The 17,648-nt window shown below is 40.0% G+C and overlaps 1 protein-coding gene across 22 annotated transcripts in view; it reads right to left on the bottom strand.

Moving 5' to 3' along the window:
• Positions 1 to 17,648, bottom strand: part of LOC124359040 (calcium/calmodulin-dependent protein kinase type II alpha chain) — a 393,022-nt gene that overhangs the window by 198,572 nt on the left and 176,802 nt on the right. For all 22 annotated transcript variants that reach the window (XM_046811406.1, XM_046811401.1, XM_046811405.1 and 19 more), the window contains exon 2: positions 10,864 to 10,958. In XM_046811406.1, coding sequence (XP_046667362.1) covers positions 10,864 to 10,958 — 95 coding nt within the window. The remainder of the gene's footprint in view (positions 1 to 10,863; positions 10,959 to 17,648) is intronic.

Raw genomic sequence — 17,648 nt, 5'->3', positions numbered from 1 at the left:
TAAACAATAAGAGGGCGGCGATCGATTTAACGCTTTATCGATACTTTCGAGTAATCGAATCATAAAAATGGCATCAGATTTAGTTTTGTAAAGCCTGCATTATATATGGGTTTATTCCTTGGATACATCCAGACCTAATAACATGTATTTAATTCAAAGCGTTATATTTTTAGTTTTATAGAGTTACAATAATCGGAAATATATCACAAATATTTGAAGATCGGACAGCTAAAGGTGTTGCAATAAACACGACATAATGAAATTTAGTTAATGAAAATATAGAGTGTAAAAATGTTACTTGTGTTTATAACACAAATACGTTATTTTGAAATATTGAGTGAAGCAGTAGAAGAATGATGATTTTAAATGTTAGGTGAGTGTGGAGTTTCCAGTGCAACGTCTGAGACCTGACGCTATGACAGACTTGACTCCTGAAATTCGAAGTCTTATTCGTGTAAAGGGGTCCAGTCAGCGACAAAGAGACTAAAACTGAACTCTCTACATCATGTCGACATCAGCGACACCTAGACTACAAAACGTGTCTAATTTACACATCAGCTATCCAGTGTGACGTAGATCAAGAGACACGTTATAAGTGTTTTCCACGGACCACAATATGCTACCCATATAGCTTGGGTCACTTTTGTCTAATTTACACATCAGCTATCCAGTGTGACGTAGATCAAGAGACACGTTATAAGTGTTTTCCACGGACCACCACACAAAGCTATGTATGCTACCCATATAGCTTGGGTCACTTTTGTCTAATTTACACATCAGCTATCCAGTGTGACGTAGATCAAGAGACACGTTATAAGTGTTTTCCACGGACCACCACACAAAGCTATGTATGCTACCCATATAGCTTGGGTCACTTTTGTCTAATTTACACATCAGCTATCCAGTGTGACGTAGATCAAGAGACACGTTATAAGTGTTTTCCACGGACCACCACACAAAGCTATGTATGCTACCCATATAGCTTGGGTCACTTTTGTCTAATTTACACATCAGCTATCCAGTGTGACGTAGATCAAGAGACACGTTATAAGTGTTTTCCACGGACCACCACACAAAGCTATGTATGCTACCCATATAGCTTGGGTCACTTTTGTCTAATTTACACATCAGCTATCCAGTGTGACGTAGATCAAGAGACACGTTATAAGTGTTTTCCACGGACCACCACACAAAGCTATGTATGCTACCCATATAGCTTGGGTCACTTTTGTCTAATTTACACATCAGCTATCCAGTGTGACGTAGATCAAGAGACACGTTATAAGTGTTTTCCACGGACCACCACACAAAGCTATGTATGCTACCCATATAGCTTGGGTCACTTTTGTCTAATTTACACATCAGCTATCCAGTGTGACGTAGATCAAGAGACACGTTATAAGTGTTTTCCACGGACCACCACACAAAGCTATGTATGCTACCCATATAGCTTGGGTCACTTTTGTCTAATTTACACATCAGCTATCCAGTGTGACGTAGATCAAGAGACACGTTATAAGTGTTTTCCACGGACCACCACACAAAGCTATGTATGCTACCCATATAGCTTGGGTCACTTTTGTCTAATTTACACATCAGCTATCCAGTGTGACGTAGATCAAGAGACACGTTATAAGTGTTTTCCACGGACCACCACACAAAGCTATGTATGCTACCCATATAGCTTGGGTCACTTTTGTCTAATTTACACATCAGCTATCCAGTGTGACGTAGATCAAGAGACACGTTATAAGTGTTTTCCACGGACCACCACACAAAGCTATGTATGCTACCCATATAGCTTGGGTCACTTTTGTCTAATTTACACATCAGCTATCCAGTGTGACGTAGATCAAGAGACACGTTATAAGTGTTTTCCACGGACCACCACACAAAGCTATGTATGCTACCCATATAACTTGGGTCACTTTTGTCCACACTGAAAATGTTAATAGGTCAGGTCTGGCAACTACATTTTTATCTGCTGATCTTCTCTACATGTACTGACTACAATTTCACCACGATTTAGATACATTTAAACGCCTTAGATGATATTTTTGCTACAATATCGTATGGTTTACCCAATCATCTAGCATCTGTGCTTCACGTTTCGGGCAGGATGAACGCAGAACCCTTATCAAACTCAATGTTGAATGGCCTCTTATCAGGTATGATCCAAGTAGTGCTTTTAAGTATAGTATCCACTAAGTGATTAAAGAAATCAAAAATCACTTTGTGCTTGGTTTGGCCTGAGAAAGACCCTCATAATGCATAAAAACAAGTTACGTTCAAGTATATTGTATACATGATGCAGAAAGAGCGTGGCAAAACTATATTGAAGGGGCCTGAACACGTTCTATCTAACTGGATAATTTGTACACAAACCGTCTGTACAGTTTCTCTGAATATAAATACAGAAAAATAAAACATAATCTGTAATGAGAATAACATCACTGTAAAATGATTGTTGAGAGCACATAATACTTACACGAGTAGTCATACAATTAAATTACAATTAACTCATGAAATATACAAAACAATAAGACAATACCTTACGTAAACTTGTCTAATATTTGCTCTTTTAAAAGGGATAAGTAGAAATGTCCAAACGATAATAATTCATCAAAATCTTTAGTTTTTGTAAACTCCAAAAACCTCTTTGATCAGATTTAGTTGGAACTCATCCCAAAAATCTAAAAAGATTGAACTATCATTTACTTTAGCTGGATTCGCCAACCAGGGGAACCGTTACTTGCAGCTGAATCTTCAAGAAAAGCATCCGAATCCGAATAATTCGATGTACAGAAAGAGGGTAAATGTAAATCTTGCCAAGATAAGTTTTTCTGTGTTACTAAAGGGATGGAATGTATCCTCACGTGAACCTGAGGTGACAATATCCCGGAAGTTTATGGGGTGCGAGGGTCACCTGGCGTGTATCGTGAGGGCCAGAGCAACTGGTGGGGCTGAGGGCTGCAGCCTGAGGTGAAGAAATGGTATCCCGTGTGTTTATGGGGTGCGAGGGTCACCTGGCGTGTATCGTGAGGGCCAGAGCAACTAGTGGGGTTGGGGGCTGCAGCCTGAGGTGAAGAAATGGTATCCCGTGTGTTTATGGGGTGCGAGGGTCACCTGGCGTGTATCGTGAGGGCCAGAGCAACTAGTGGGGTTGGGGGCTGCAGCCTGAGGTGAAGAAATGGTATCCCGTGTGTTTATGGGGTGCGAGGGTCACCTGGCGTGTATCGTGAGGGCCAGAGCAACTGGTGGGGCTGAGGGCTGCAGCCTGAGGTGAAGAAATGGTATCCCGTGTGTTTATGGGGTGCGAGGGTCACCTGGCGTGTATCGTGAGGGCCAGAGCAACTAGTGGGGTTGGGGGCTGCAGCCTGAGGTGAAGAAATGGTATCCCGTGTGTTTATGGGGTGCGAGGGTCACCTGGCGTGTATCGTGAGGGCCAGAGCAACTAGTGGGGTTGGGGGCTGCAGCCTGAGGTGAAGAAATGGTATCCCGTGTGTTTATGGGGTGCGAGGGTCACCTGGCGTGTATCGTGAGGGCCAGAGCAACTAGTGGGGTTGGGGGCTGCAGCCTGAGGTGAAGAAATGGTATCCCGTGTGTTTATGGGGTGCGAGGGTCACCTGGCGTGTATCGTGAGGGCCAGAGCAACTAGTGGGGTTGGAGGCTGCAGCCTGAGGTGAAGAAATGGTATCCCGTGTGTTTATGGGGTGCGAGGGTCACCTGGCGTGTATCGTGAGGGCCAGAGCAACTAGTGGGGTTGAGGGCTGCAGCCTGAGGTGAAGAAATGGTATCCCGTGTGTTTATGGGGTGCGAGGGTCACCTGGCGTGTATCGTGAGGGCCAGAGCAACTAGTGGGGCTGAGGGCTGCAGCCTGAGGTGAAGAAATGGTATCCCGTGTGTTTATGGGGTGCGAGGGTCACCTGGCGTGTATCGTGAGGGCCAGAGCAACTAGTGGGGTTGGGGGCTGCAGCCTGAGGTGAAGAAATGGTATCCCGTGTGTTTATGGGGTGCGAGGGTCACCTGGCGTGTATCGTGAGGGCCAGAGCAACTAGTGGGGTTGGGGGCTGCAGCCTGAGGTGAAGAAATGGTATCCCGTGTGTTTATGGGGTGCGAGGGTCACCTGGCGTGTATCGTGAGGGCCAGAGCAACTAGTGGGGTTGGGGGCTGCAGCCTGAGGTGAAGAAATGGTATCCCGTGTGTTTATGGGGTGCGAGGGTCACCTGGCGTGTATCGTGAGGGCCAGAGCAACTAGTGGGGCTGAGGGCTGCAGCCTGAGGTGAAGAAATGGTATCCCGTGTGTTTATGGGGTGCGAGGGTCACCTGGCGTGTATCGTGAGGGCCAGAGCAACTAGTGGGGTTGGGGGCTGCAGCCTGAGGTGAAGAAATGGTATCCCGTGTGTTTATGGGGTGCGAGGGTCACCTGGCGTGTATCGTGAGGGCCAGAGCAACTAGTGGGGTTGGGGGCTGCAGCCTGAGGTGAAGAAATGGTATCCCGTGTGTTTATGGGGTGCGAGGGTCACCTGGCGTGTATCGTGAGGGCCAGAGCAACTAGTGGGGTTGGGGGCTGCAGCCTGAGGTGAAGAAATGGTATCCCGTGTGTTTATGGGGTGCGAGGGTCACCTGGCGTGTATCGTGAGGGCCAGAGCAACTAGTGGGGTTGGGGCTGCAGCCTGAGGTGAAGAAATGGTATCCCGTGTGTTTATGGGGTGCGAGGGTCACCTGGCGTGTATCGTGAGGGCCAGAGCAACTAGTGGGGTTGGGGGCTGCAGCCTGAGGTGAAGAAATGGTATCCCGTGTGTTTATGGGGTGCGAGGGTCACCTGGCGTGTATCGTGAGGGCCAGAGCAACTGGTGGGGCTGAGGGCTGCAGCCGCCCTTATTGATTTTTGAGAGAGTAGCGAGCGGCCCGCGCCAACTCCCCCCCCCTCCACTCGCCGCCTCTCTCCACATGCCAGTCCCCGTCGCCGACATCTATTGACATGCCCCATTCATAAATACTACATTCTTCTCTACGGCTACGCCATGTTTCATACATGCGATTTCATTTTGCAGTCCAGTTCCATCTGTTATTTATCCAGGATTTTCTGCTGTGCTCTCAGCTGTACATACTGGGGACCGAGAAATCATTCATAGGAGTAGATGTGTATTTTATATCTGAATATTTAACGAAACGATTATTCACAGTAAAATAGACGTCATACGCTATACTCTTCTACTCTTGTCCGTAATATCTCCCGCTCCTCATCAGATCTGGGATAGGATTCTCAGGAAAATCAGTGAATTACAAAATTGTTCGCATGTTGCAAAATACTTAGACGTAATTATGTTAAAACATAAAGTCGTGAAAATACTGCTAACTATTTTCAGATAAACAATCATTGATCATTATATCTTCGTGAAAACTTTTGAATGCAATACTCAAGTATTTCCAGTGTCTAGTAACTCATCAATATAATAATACAAGTAACCCAAATCTACACTATTTGGTGCTTCGGTTGTTGAAGCAGGGACTTTACTAATCCCCAAATATTATGGTTAATATTTGTATGTAAATATTTATTTATTGTTAATACAGTTGTGAAGTCAATATTTTTGTTTTTATTATGTATCTGTAGTCTATGTTCTGCTTCCTCGTGGATGGTGGTACGGGAAGTCAGGTGTTGTTATTTTCTCTTGTTGCAAGGTTGCATTTGTTTATTTTGTTAACTGTGGATAAATTTTTTGCTAAGGCACAACATGTTTGTTTTTTTGAGACTATCTTTGTCAATTTTCTTTAAAAAATAATTTTTTCTGAGTGCTATTGTTTTTTTTTTTTTGTAAGTACTGTAAAGGAACCTCTGAACAGGCTTGCCTTAGAGGCCCTAGATTTTCTTAAATTTCCTTCTTGTGTCAATATTTACCTACTGTAATATGTACATACTGTATATTGTAATAGTTAAGGCTGTTTTCAAGCAAAACTACTAAGTTAAGTAATAAAATAATGGTCAGCCTGACAAGAGAATTATTAAATGTTGAAATAAAAGTGTACATTTTGTTAAATGTTGAAATTTAAGAAAATAAAATTCTTTATTCTTTATATATTCGACAGTTAAGTTTCACTACAAATGATTTTGATACAAGAACGTGCACTACATTATTATTGTAATCCCCCATGTGCAACCTTATAAACTGGAAATGTGATTCAGGTGAAGAGTACATGAATAATATCTTAGTAACGTTAGCGTATTTTGATACACACATTTTCTTATTAATTTTTGTTGATTTTATTAGTACCACACTGACCATTCACACATCTAACTTGGCATATGACACTTTTGAAAGTGTTGTAACATTCACTGAGTAAATAAATAAAACTGTTAGTGATAAATAGGGATACTCTAAATTTGAAAAATAATCCAATGAAAATGCAGCAATTCGATCACTACACTATGCAGATGACTAGCAAAGAGTCTTTCCTCATAATTTCCAAGTTTAGGTTTCTTTGTAAACACACACACACATAAATAAACACACAAATAACGTCTTTCTATACTGAGGCGTATGGGACATCTTACGGTGAAAAGTCACATTATCACAACAGTGTAAAATTGAAATAGATAAATCTTACATCTGCTGAACGGAAAAAAATTAAACTATAAAAACCTTATCAGACTTTATTTGAAACGTTTTTTTTTTTAATTACAAATGAAGTCACGATTTGCAAACATTTTTAGAAACACATGAATATAAATCATGTATTGGACAGTTAGTTCCGGGTTACTGGAAAATTCTCTGTTTTCTTTGGACTTCTTGGTAAATATTGTAAATAGTCCATAGAGAATTCTTAGATGGCGACAATTTAGGAGAATTCAGCTCGACTCGCGTAGTCTGATATCAGCACATAAGATAATAACAATATATAAAATGGCAGGTTTGAGATACCTAACAATAATCAAGCTCGAGAACGAATGACATGACATAGATGCGGAGGAGTCAGATCTAACCAACCGGCAGTAAAGTGCGGGGGTTGACGAGAGTTGTCACGGTTTTACGAGCAATCAGGCGAGCCCTGAACGCCCTACTGCAGCCAGTCTCTGGATACAGCATCATTAACCTTGGAGCCTTTCCATTTTTATAATACCAGCTATTTTTTAATTTAACGTCGTTTCGACGTATGATGCTTTCGGATGCTGTATTATTCCTCGAAATTTCAGAACATATTGAACGGTCCTAACAAGTATTCATTGCGACCAAGGCAAGAAAAAACACCAAGTGGCATGAATTTATTCCTTGGCAAAAAGTATTCAGTGCGACCACTGCAAGCAAAAACGCCCAGTGCCACGAACTTACTCCTTGGCAAAAAGTATTCAGTGCGACCACTGCAAGCAAAAACGCCCAGTGCCACGAACTTACTCCTTGGCAAAAAGTATTCAGTGCGACCACTGCAAGCAAAAACGCCCAGTGCCACGAACTTACTCCTTGGCAAAAAGTATTCAGTGCGACCACTGCAAGCAAAAACGCCCAGTGCCACGAACTTACTCCTTGGCAAAAAGTATTCAGTGCGACCACTGCAAGCAAAAACGCCCAGTGCCACGAACTTACTCCTTGGCAAAAAGTATTCAGTGCGACCACTGCAAGCAAAAACGCCCAGTGCCACGAACTTACTCCTTGGCAAAAAGTATTCAGTGCGACCACTGCAAGCAAAAACGCCCAGTGCCACGAACTTATTCCTTGGCAAAAAGTATTCAGTGCGACCACTGCAAGCAAAAACGCCCAGTGCCACGAACTTACTCCTTGGCAAAAAGTATTCAGTGCGACCACTGCAAGCAAAAACGCCCAGTGCCACGAACTTACTCCTTGGCAAAAAGTATTCAGTGCGACCACTGCAAGCAAAAACGCCCAGTGCCACGAACTTACTCCTTGGCAAAAAGTATTCAGTGCGACCACTGCAAGCAAAAACGCCCAGTGCCACGAACTTACTCCTTGGCAAAAAGTATTCAGTGCGACCACTGCAAGCAAAAACGCCCAGTGCCACGAACTTACTCCTTGGCAAAAAGTATTCAGTGCGACCACTGCAAGCAAAAAACACCCAGTGCCACGAACTTACTCCTTGGCAAAAAGTATTCAGTGCGACCACTGCAAGCAAAAACGCCCAGTGCCACGAACTTACTCCTTGGCAAAAAGTATTCAGTGCGAACACTGCAAAAAAACGCCCAGTGCCACGAACGTACTCCTTGGCAAAAAGTATTCAGTGCGACTACTGCAAGCAAAAACGCCCAGTGCCACGAACTTACTTCCTTGGCAAAAAGTATTCAGTGCGACCACTGCAAGCAAAAACGCCCAGTGCCACGAACTTACTCCTTGGCAAAAAGTATTCAGTGCGACCACTGCAAGCAAAAACGCCCAGTGCCACGAACTTACTCCTTGGCAAAAAGTATTCAGTGCGACCACTGCAAGCAAAAACACCCAGTGCCACGAACTTACTCCTTGGCAAAAAGTATTCAGTGCGAACACTGCAAAAAAACCAACCAGTGCCACGAACGTACTCCTTGGCAAAAAGTATTCAGTGCGACTACTGCAAGCAAAAACGCCCAGTGCCACGAACTTACTCCTTGGCAAAAAGTATTCAGTGCGAACACTGTAATAAAAAAAAACACTAAGTGTCATGAACTAATGCCTTGGCAAAAAATATTCAGTGCAGAAACTGCAAGCAAAAACACAAAGTGCCATGAACTAATGCCTTGTCAAACAAACGTTGGGAATTAAAAAATGTAGAATTCTTGTAGAAGGAAACACTATCCAGCCGTAAAGAAGGCGAAGAGGAACAAAAACATCACATAACTAAGCAGATACAACTATAATTTACGTAATTATATTCCAAGCCAACATACAGTACTACGCACAAATAATCAGTATCACTGAATGTAAGTACACGAATACTTACATTCGTGTATGCATGATTAACTTATATCTGAAATGAAGCGAAAAGATTACAGTACAATAGTACCGTGGTTAATCACTTCAGATTTAAATAGTTATTCACTTCAAACGTACTTTATAGGAAAACTTTGGTATAAATCCATTTTAACCACTTTTGGCCCAGTGCAGGTTTAATTTGTGATCCCTAACGGCTACTTTTCACTACTCAAGACAAGTATTCTTATAAATAATAATAATAGTGCTGCAATAAATTAGTTTAGTGCTGTATAACTTTCAACTGGATGAAAGAAACGTGATTTGCATATTTAACACTTACTAGTAAGAAAAACACTTTTCTAACAAAGATTCCATAGAAAATCCTCTTTACCGAAGCACAATAACAACAAGTAACCATTTAATCCGAGCGGTACAGTCTCTCCAATGCTAATGGGTCTAGACTCGGCGATAATAACCATTGCACTAAAGTCGCCATTAGCGACAATACAGGTTCCCATCCCGAGGGAGACGCTCAACTTTTCTACTATATCGCATTATCGTCCAAGACAGAACATAAAATATTTTAAAACTTAATTCCACTGTGGTCTTGGAGAGAGCGTGACAAGAACTGTTCACGACTTCACATTGAGATCAGCCCAGGAAGTTACGATATTGTAAAAGTACTTTATACGAGGAATATTGCACGCGCCCCAAAGTTATGTTTCCTTCCTGGGAGAGAAGGGTAAAATGGAGAACATCCCTATCGGCGTTTACGGCCACTCGACATTTATCAAGCTTTCCTCGGCCACAGCCGCAATATCTGGGCTGTTCGGGTTAGACGCGAAACTTGCAATAATTTTATAGTTAGGGTTATGAACATCGAGATATTTGGATTTTGGATATTTGTTTGGATATTTGGTGCCTCGACCGGTTGCTATACAGTGGTCGAATTGTGTGAACCTTGGTGGTCTGCAGCAATTTATATTGGTGGGGGGGGGGGGGGTGTTACATGGTCGCACTGACGGAATAAGATGTTACGTGATTAGTGGTTAAACTGCAAGTCGCATTCTGGGGAGGAGGTGTTACGTGGTTAGTGGTTAAACTACAAGTCGTACTGTTAAGATTGGGTGTTACGTCGTTAATGGTTAAACTACAGGTCGTACTGTTAGGAGATTATCCATACATTCTGATGCGAGAGTAGTATCCAACGAACGGCCATGCTTTGCTTTGACAGCGGTGCTGATATTTTAAGTATTATAAAACTTCAGACTGTTTTTCGATAAGACGAATTCTATTAACGGTATCGCTTACACTACCAGTACGCCTGCGTGAATCCTAAGATCTACCCATCTCCAAGACTTTGCTGGAATTGTGAGATGAAAGCTTAAAGCCGCGACTTTAACAACAAGACAGAAGCACCATTAAAGCACTTAACAAGCTACGTATACACTGAAAGATAATGCGTACATGAGTTACGTCAACGGGGATAAACCATCAGCATCGAGGCAACCAACAGTGTACGTACATGTTACATTATGTTGCTGATACGTAACGGGTAAACTTGAAGATACTGCTGATATGGCCATGACATAATTGATAAAGCATCCCCTAATGCACGTAATAACCCATCAATGCGCGTGTAAATTCGTTATGATGCTGAGACGTGAGGGGTGAGGCCGACCTTGATAAATCACAGCACTGAAGCACTCACAAAACTACAAGTACATATTTACTTATTAATGAAGATACATGAAGATATTGTGTACGCAACAGTGATATCATTGATACAAGCATCAGTACTGAAGCGCTAATCCATCCAAGTGCCCATCATAATGATGCTGAAATATGAAGGGTTGTGTACACCTTTAATTTGATATATTTATTGTGGTTTGGTAACTATCGATGATAGTTAGAATTCTGACAGTATATTACAGCCGTAATTTACTGAAAATGGAAGACTTACCTCTCGCAGAGAGCTTTTTCGTGTTGATAATTTTTGCAGCGAACTCCTGGCCACTCGACTTCTGAACACATCTTCGGACCACGGAAAAGGCGCCTCTGAAACAACAGAAAAATGTCGATATAGACTTGAAATGTCGACTTGTAACCACATTATTGTAACAAGAAATTATAGGAAAGATAATTTTACCAACACAAGACTTTTGCATAGTTTTGTTTAAGAAAATATATAACCAAAAAGTTACATTTAAAATAAATATAGATAGTACTAAAAGTCTACCCTAACGTACATATAATAAATTGATCTTTTGCTAGTCGGTTTTTATGTTAATATAATACATATAATTAATTCTCAATGTAGTATCAAGTAATCTGTTCAAGCAATGTAATGAAAAAGGACATTTTTAGGGGAGAGGAGAAGGATTTTCTGTTATATTTAATTTGAACTTCTTTTAAGGTTCTTTAATACTTACTACTATTACTTACTACTTTAAAAATGCATGGGCCATCATTCTAATCTATTTTTGTGTTTTAATTTTGGTAGAATAAGTTTGCAATTTGTAAGACAGTGGTGTGAATGCGAAAAATATTTACAATAAACATGTGTGATTTAGGGAGATATATTATACTTCAATCAAACGTTTTATATAAATTGAAACAACTAAATAATTTGAAAGAACAGACTTTATTTGGCTTACTGTAATTATTACATGTCATCAAGACGATTGGTCCTTGTTTTCTGCCTCCTATAAGGAAGCGATGTCGGCGAGAAGGAGGTCACTCTGTCCCCATCTACTGCTTGTTATTACGAGATATAAGTAGGTTTATATAACGTTATTATAAATATGTTACTAGTAGTAACAAAGTTAAGGATGACATTTACGAGCGCTCACGTGATGAGAGCTTGAATTTGAGTACTATCTAGAGAGATGTTTTTCTTTCTACGTTAGAAGTGTGGAGCACCGAAGCCCGCAGTGGCGGCCACGGGCATTTCCGATCGGTTCTTCCCGATACCAGATCGTCAAACGTGAATTGGCCTTGAAAAAGTTTGATGATCTGGGACGTGATCTGAGGTCGGGAAGAACCGATCAGAAATGCCCGTGGCCGCCACTGCGGGCTTCGATAGGCCATTAGGCTTCGCCCCACACTTCTGGTGGAAAAAGAGAAACGTAACCCGAGATGGCACTTAAATTAAAACTCAGATCACGTAAGCGCTCGTTAAATTATTTATAACACGTATGTATTTACCTATTTATATATCAAATAGAAGATAGGGAAAAGTGGCCTCCTTCTCGCTGACATCGCTTTCTTTCCGTACCGAACAGTCAAATAAAATCTGTTCTCTTTAATTATGTTGTTTTTTTTTTAGTTTCACGTTAAGGAAACTCCCGCCAAATATAGTAGCCTGCGGATAACACCAAAGTAACCATGGAGTTTATTCCAATTTTATATTAATCAGAAAGACACATCTAACCACAACAGAAAATAAATTATTAACAGAATGAACCATCTAGACATTTTAATCGAAACTACATTAGCTAGTTGTTAGTCCTCGTATCAAATCTGTTTCATATAACGATTAAATCGCTGCAGGATATAAACGCAATGATAGTGCGAACTCCTAGAACAGCCAGGTACTGCGGTAAGGTTGGGGGTGGGCCGACACAAGAGCGATTCTCGCAGGCGTCACGACGCACAGCCGCAGCCTCTCCGGACCACATGACAGGAGCTGACAACGGCTGAAACTGTAACAGTTCCCGGCTTAGCGACGCACACGACAGGAGCTGACAACGGCTGAAACTGTAACAGTTCCCGGCCTAGCGACGCACACGACAGGAGCTGACAACGGCTGAAACTGTAACAGTTCCCGGCTTAGCGACGCACACGACAGGAGCTGACAACGGCTGAAACTGTAACAGTTCCCGGCCTAGCGACGCACACGACAGGAGCTGACAACGGCTGAAACTGTAACAGTTCCCGGCCTAGCGACGCACACGACAGGAGCTGACAACGGCTAAAACTGTAACAGCTCCCGGCCTAGCGACGCACACGACAGGAGCTGACAACTCTGAGCGTAACGAATTTTACAAAAATGAGGAATAAATGTAAAAGGTAACCATTTGATATTTTCTAACTAAACAATATAGTTTTTATAAAACTATATCCCAAATTTATACAGGGTGAGTTTTAAGTCCCTTTCCCCCCCTATTTTTTTTTTAAACCGTATAAGTTAGGAGGTTTAAAAAACTCCGTACATATTCGTTAGACCTAAATATCTTGTTTTTCATGGGTTCATTGACTCTCCACCTCCAAGGGGGGACGGTCCACGAGGAGTAAGCCGAGATTCTTAAATGTAAGCATAGGTTGATATGCACATCAAATTAAAGGTCTCTGTAAGTAGAATACAATGCCGCAAACCGGACCTCAAAAGGTTAATCCTAATGAAAAATTACAGGGTGTTAAAATGTACAAAATAGTAATGTGCTATTATCTGCGTTTTATCGCGCAACTTTTTAAAAGTTCGTTTCAAAAACAATTTTTCTATTGCTGTTTATTCTTTAAAAGAAACTTTATTTTGTTGTGTTTAATGATTTTAAGGGATCACTGGAAGTCCGAGATCTAGGAGTTAACTAAAGGATTTAATAAGAAGTCGATCATGTGTTGTGTCGCCTTGTAAGTATTTTATTTAAAGAATTGTTGTCTTACAAAGGTTTTAGACCCATTTATTTTTATTTCAACAGCGATTTCCGGTTCTAATATTGTACGATTCCGACACTAGTAGGTTGTTACTTACCCTTTTATTGTAGTAGATGCTCAAACTGATTGCCTGTTACTTCCTGACAGTAAGTATAGTTCTGTTTAACAAATTCACTCCTTTACACGGGTTAGGATTTCTGGTGTTACTTTCCTGCAGGCCTCAGTAATTCTGTTCCGAAGATCTTCCACACAAAGATCTTCCACACATGCGAGTGGTGTACAATAAATCACAGACTTCAAGTGTTCCCACAAAAAAAAATCCAGTGGGTTCAAGTCAGGGGACCGTGCCGGCCATTCTATTGCCCCGCGTCGTCCTATCCACTTCTCACGATAAATGTACATTAAGGTAACCACGAACATTAACATCGTAGTGTGGAGGAGCACCGCCCCGCTGGAACCTTACTTCTTCTCGATTAAACTCCCCACCATTAGTGCGAATTGTATTTTCTATTAATGGATTAATATATATTTTGGAGCATATGTAAATAACTTTCTCCATTTAAATTTCCGTCAATAAACAGTGGTCCAATCACGTGGTTACCAAAGATACCTGCCCAAACATTTACTTTCTGGGGATACTGGGTATGATGTTCTCTGTGAACATGGGGATTAGAGTTATCCCAGTATCTGCACGTTGTGTCCTATTCACTAAACCATTTACGTAAAATGTACTCTCATCACTAAAGCAGATATTATTTACGGTTGTTGGATTGATTATAATTAGTCTATCCATAGTTTCACAGAATTGCAATCTTCTGTCCGGGTCTTCTTCATTTAATGCGTGATGTAGCATAATTTTTGTAGGGATGAAATTTGTACTTCTTCAGGGTTATTATTGCTTTGCGTTGTGATACCCCGATATTGTCCCTGCTATTTGTCTCGAAGAGGTTTGAGGATTTTCACAACCGTACAAAGAACCTCAAAATCAACTTCTTCTGACAAAGGAGGACGGCCTGAACGTTTTGCATCAGTAACGCTACCAGTCTCTCTAAATTTTGTTATTTAACTGCCTTAAATAGGTTCTGCTAACAGGTCTTTCTGGATGGTTTTCATTAAATCGTCTCATTGTTTCGTGGTAATTATTCCCAGAAGCGCCAAAAATAAACACCATGTCAAACTTTTTCTTGAAGAGTGCGAGGACATGTTTCTAACTTTAACAGCACTAAAACTAACAAGGTCAGTAGCCACACTGCAACTAACAAGGTCAGATACTTAATGGCCCAAGTAACTGAAACCAAACATAACAAGTCTCTGGGAATACCCAGATAACATACAACTTTCACTTTTACAACGACACAGGGACTATGTCAAAGATTACATTTAAAAAATGCAGACCACAGATTCTGAACAAAATTATTATTAACAAAATTACGAATTATCCTTTTTTAATTCAGATTGTAGCACAGTTTCCAGCGTTAAAAGGCAATGTTAAACGACACATCACATGACCGACTTCTTATTAAATCCTTTAGTTAACTCCTAGATCTCGGACTTCCAGTGATCCCTTAAAATCATTAAACACAACAAAATAAAGTTTCTTTTAAAGAATAAACAGCAATAGAAAAATTGTTTTGAAATGAACTTTTAAAAAGTTGCGCGATAAAACGCAGATAATAGCACATTACTATTTTGTACATTTTAACACCCTGTAATTTTTCATTAGGATTAACCTTTTGAGGTCCGGTTTGCGGCATTGTATTCTACTTACAGAGACCTTTAATTTGAATGTGCATATCAACCTATGCTTACATTTAAGAATCTCGGCTTACTCCTCGTGGACCGTCCCCCCCTTGGAGGTGGAGAGTCAATGAACCCATGAAAAACAAGATATTTAGGTCTAACGAATATGTACGGAGTTTAAACCTCCTAACTTATACGGTTTAAAAAAATAGGGGGGGAAGGGACTTAAAACTCACCCTGTAGAGACGTCTGCCTTACCGATACTTTCGATCTAATTAAACTCATTCTAATCGTGCCAGGTTTGTTTCAAACCGAGTGAAATGATAGTAGTGTACTGATTGTAAAGTTTACTGGCTCTATTTTTGGTACTGTACCTTTCAACCTAATTAAATAGTGTACGGTCGTCAGAAAGGTTTTTAAAATTCCAAACATTTATACAATAAAATTTGTGCTTGAGATATATACAAAACCCTAAAGGATTTTCTCTATTTTAATGCTTCGATGTAACTATTTATTTATGAAACTTTAAACGCTCGCTATGTTGGAAATTGATCGAAGAATTTAGAAATGAAAAAATTATTTTACAATTTTTAGCGTTTTAAAAAGGTATATATTTAATCCACAGGCGAACTCCTGCGGTTGAAAACGTAAAACTGTTTAATAAATACGGCTGTTTAACAAAGTTATCTATGGCATGTGCAAGAGCAATTACCATATCAGGTTTGATTGGAGCACTGATGTTACTAATTAACACGCGTTCATTAATAAAGCCCATACCGGGAGTTTGAAATTACTTCCTACGGATACCATCTTGAAATCTTACGAGATGTTGAAAATCAAGTAAGAAAAACTGGTTAAATGACCTGAGATTATTAAATTCTTGTTCACATTTTCTCTGGGACTTTGTATCCTGAAGCAGTAAGTGATATCGAAACGTGAATAAGAATACAAGTTGTTTTAATGCTTAGTTTATAAAATGTATTACCATTGGTTTGCATAGCGTAATACTGGGGCAAGTAATAATGATTAAGAAAATGCAATTTTCTGATAATAGTAAATGAGGGGGTATACGTTTTGTATTTTTATGATACACTTCTTGGTTTTCGTATGTTAGAATTCTTTATCTTACACTGGTTGCAGTGTGATTAATACGACATTTTATAAACTGCCGCGTTGACATTTTTACAATTAGCAATGAGGTAGCAGTTCACTTCACGCTATATTACAATAGCACTTGTTAATGGTTCACATCATAATTTTCAAGGAATACTTATTTACCCGCTTCTTTGTTTAAATGTCACCAAAGATGCAAAGTTTAAAAGGATAATATCGTTTCTAAGATTCGGACATCTAATACGAAATATATATATATATATATATATATATATATATATATATATATATATATATATATATATATATAAATTTGGAATGCTATTATGAGCAAAATTGCAATAAGCAATTTTCATCACTTTACATACCGGGTCTATGTCTTAATTAATGTAAAACATTGGCGATATTCTGTTGGCTACACTTGAATAATTCCCTTACTACAAAACTCAAGGAAGGGTGCGTCTGAAAGGACTAATTCGGAAACTCTGTTTTCTTATTATTTGTCAAGATAACGTCTATCCTACAATGTGGTATCCAGCTCTACGCTGATGTTATTGAGCCCACTTTACTAATCACTAGAGTTGTAGAAAGTTAAGCTCACCGCAATTAGCCATCGATTTTACTACTGGGTGCGCTGCAATCGAGACATGCTCCACAACTCCAGGAAACGGTTTTCACTCTTTTCACTCATAAAAAATGGATGGTTACCTGTAAAGTCGGTTTTACGGGCGAAGATTTTACGTGACAACGTATTTTTCTCGGTAGAATATTATTATTGATATGAATATTATTAAATTGCACAATAGGAACAAGGAATTGAATAAAAATAAGAATTGCACAAATTTTAACTATAGAAATATATTTTGTTTACTAAAACATTGTACATAATTTGAAATTAATTAAAATTTGTTATTGTAAATGGTAAAGTTGAATAAAACATTTACTAAAATTGGAATTTGAAATTCTTGCTAAACACAGTTAAATTCTAACTCCGCGCGTGGTGATTGGTCGGTTTAGTTCGTTTGTTTGGTCGCACTGTTATGACAGGTTAGAGGTTATAATTTGTTATTTTAAATGTTTGACTAGCAATACGCGCTGTTTCTTCTCAATCGACTGAATTACGATTGATTGCAGAGTGATTTAAACTAATAATTTACTTAACACTATCAACATTTGTCAATAGTATGACATAACCTATAAACTCAGTTTCTCAACTTTTGTGTCAATCTAACAATTAAT

This window comes from Homalodisca vitripennis, chromosome 4, assembly GCF_021130785.1.
Source record: "Homalodisca vitripennis isolate AUS2020 chromosome 4, UT_GWSS_2.1, whole genome shotgun sequence".
Taxonomy (NCBI): Eukaryota; Metazoa; Arthropoda; class Insecta; order Hemiptera; family Cicadellidae; genus Homalodisca; species Homalodisca vitripennis.
The sequence above is the reverse complement of the archived record's forward strand: the minus strand, read 5'-3'. Positions and strand labels throughout refer to the sequence as shown.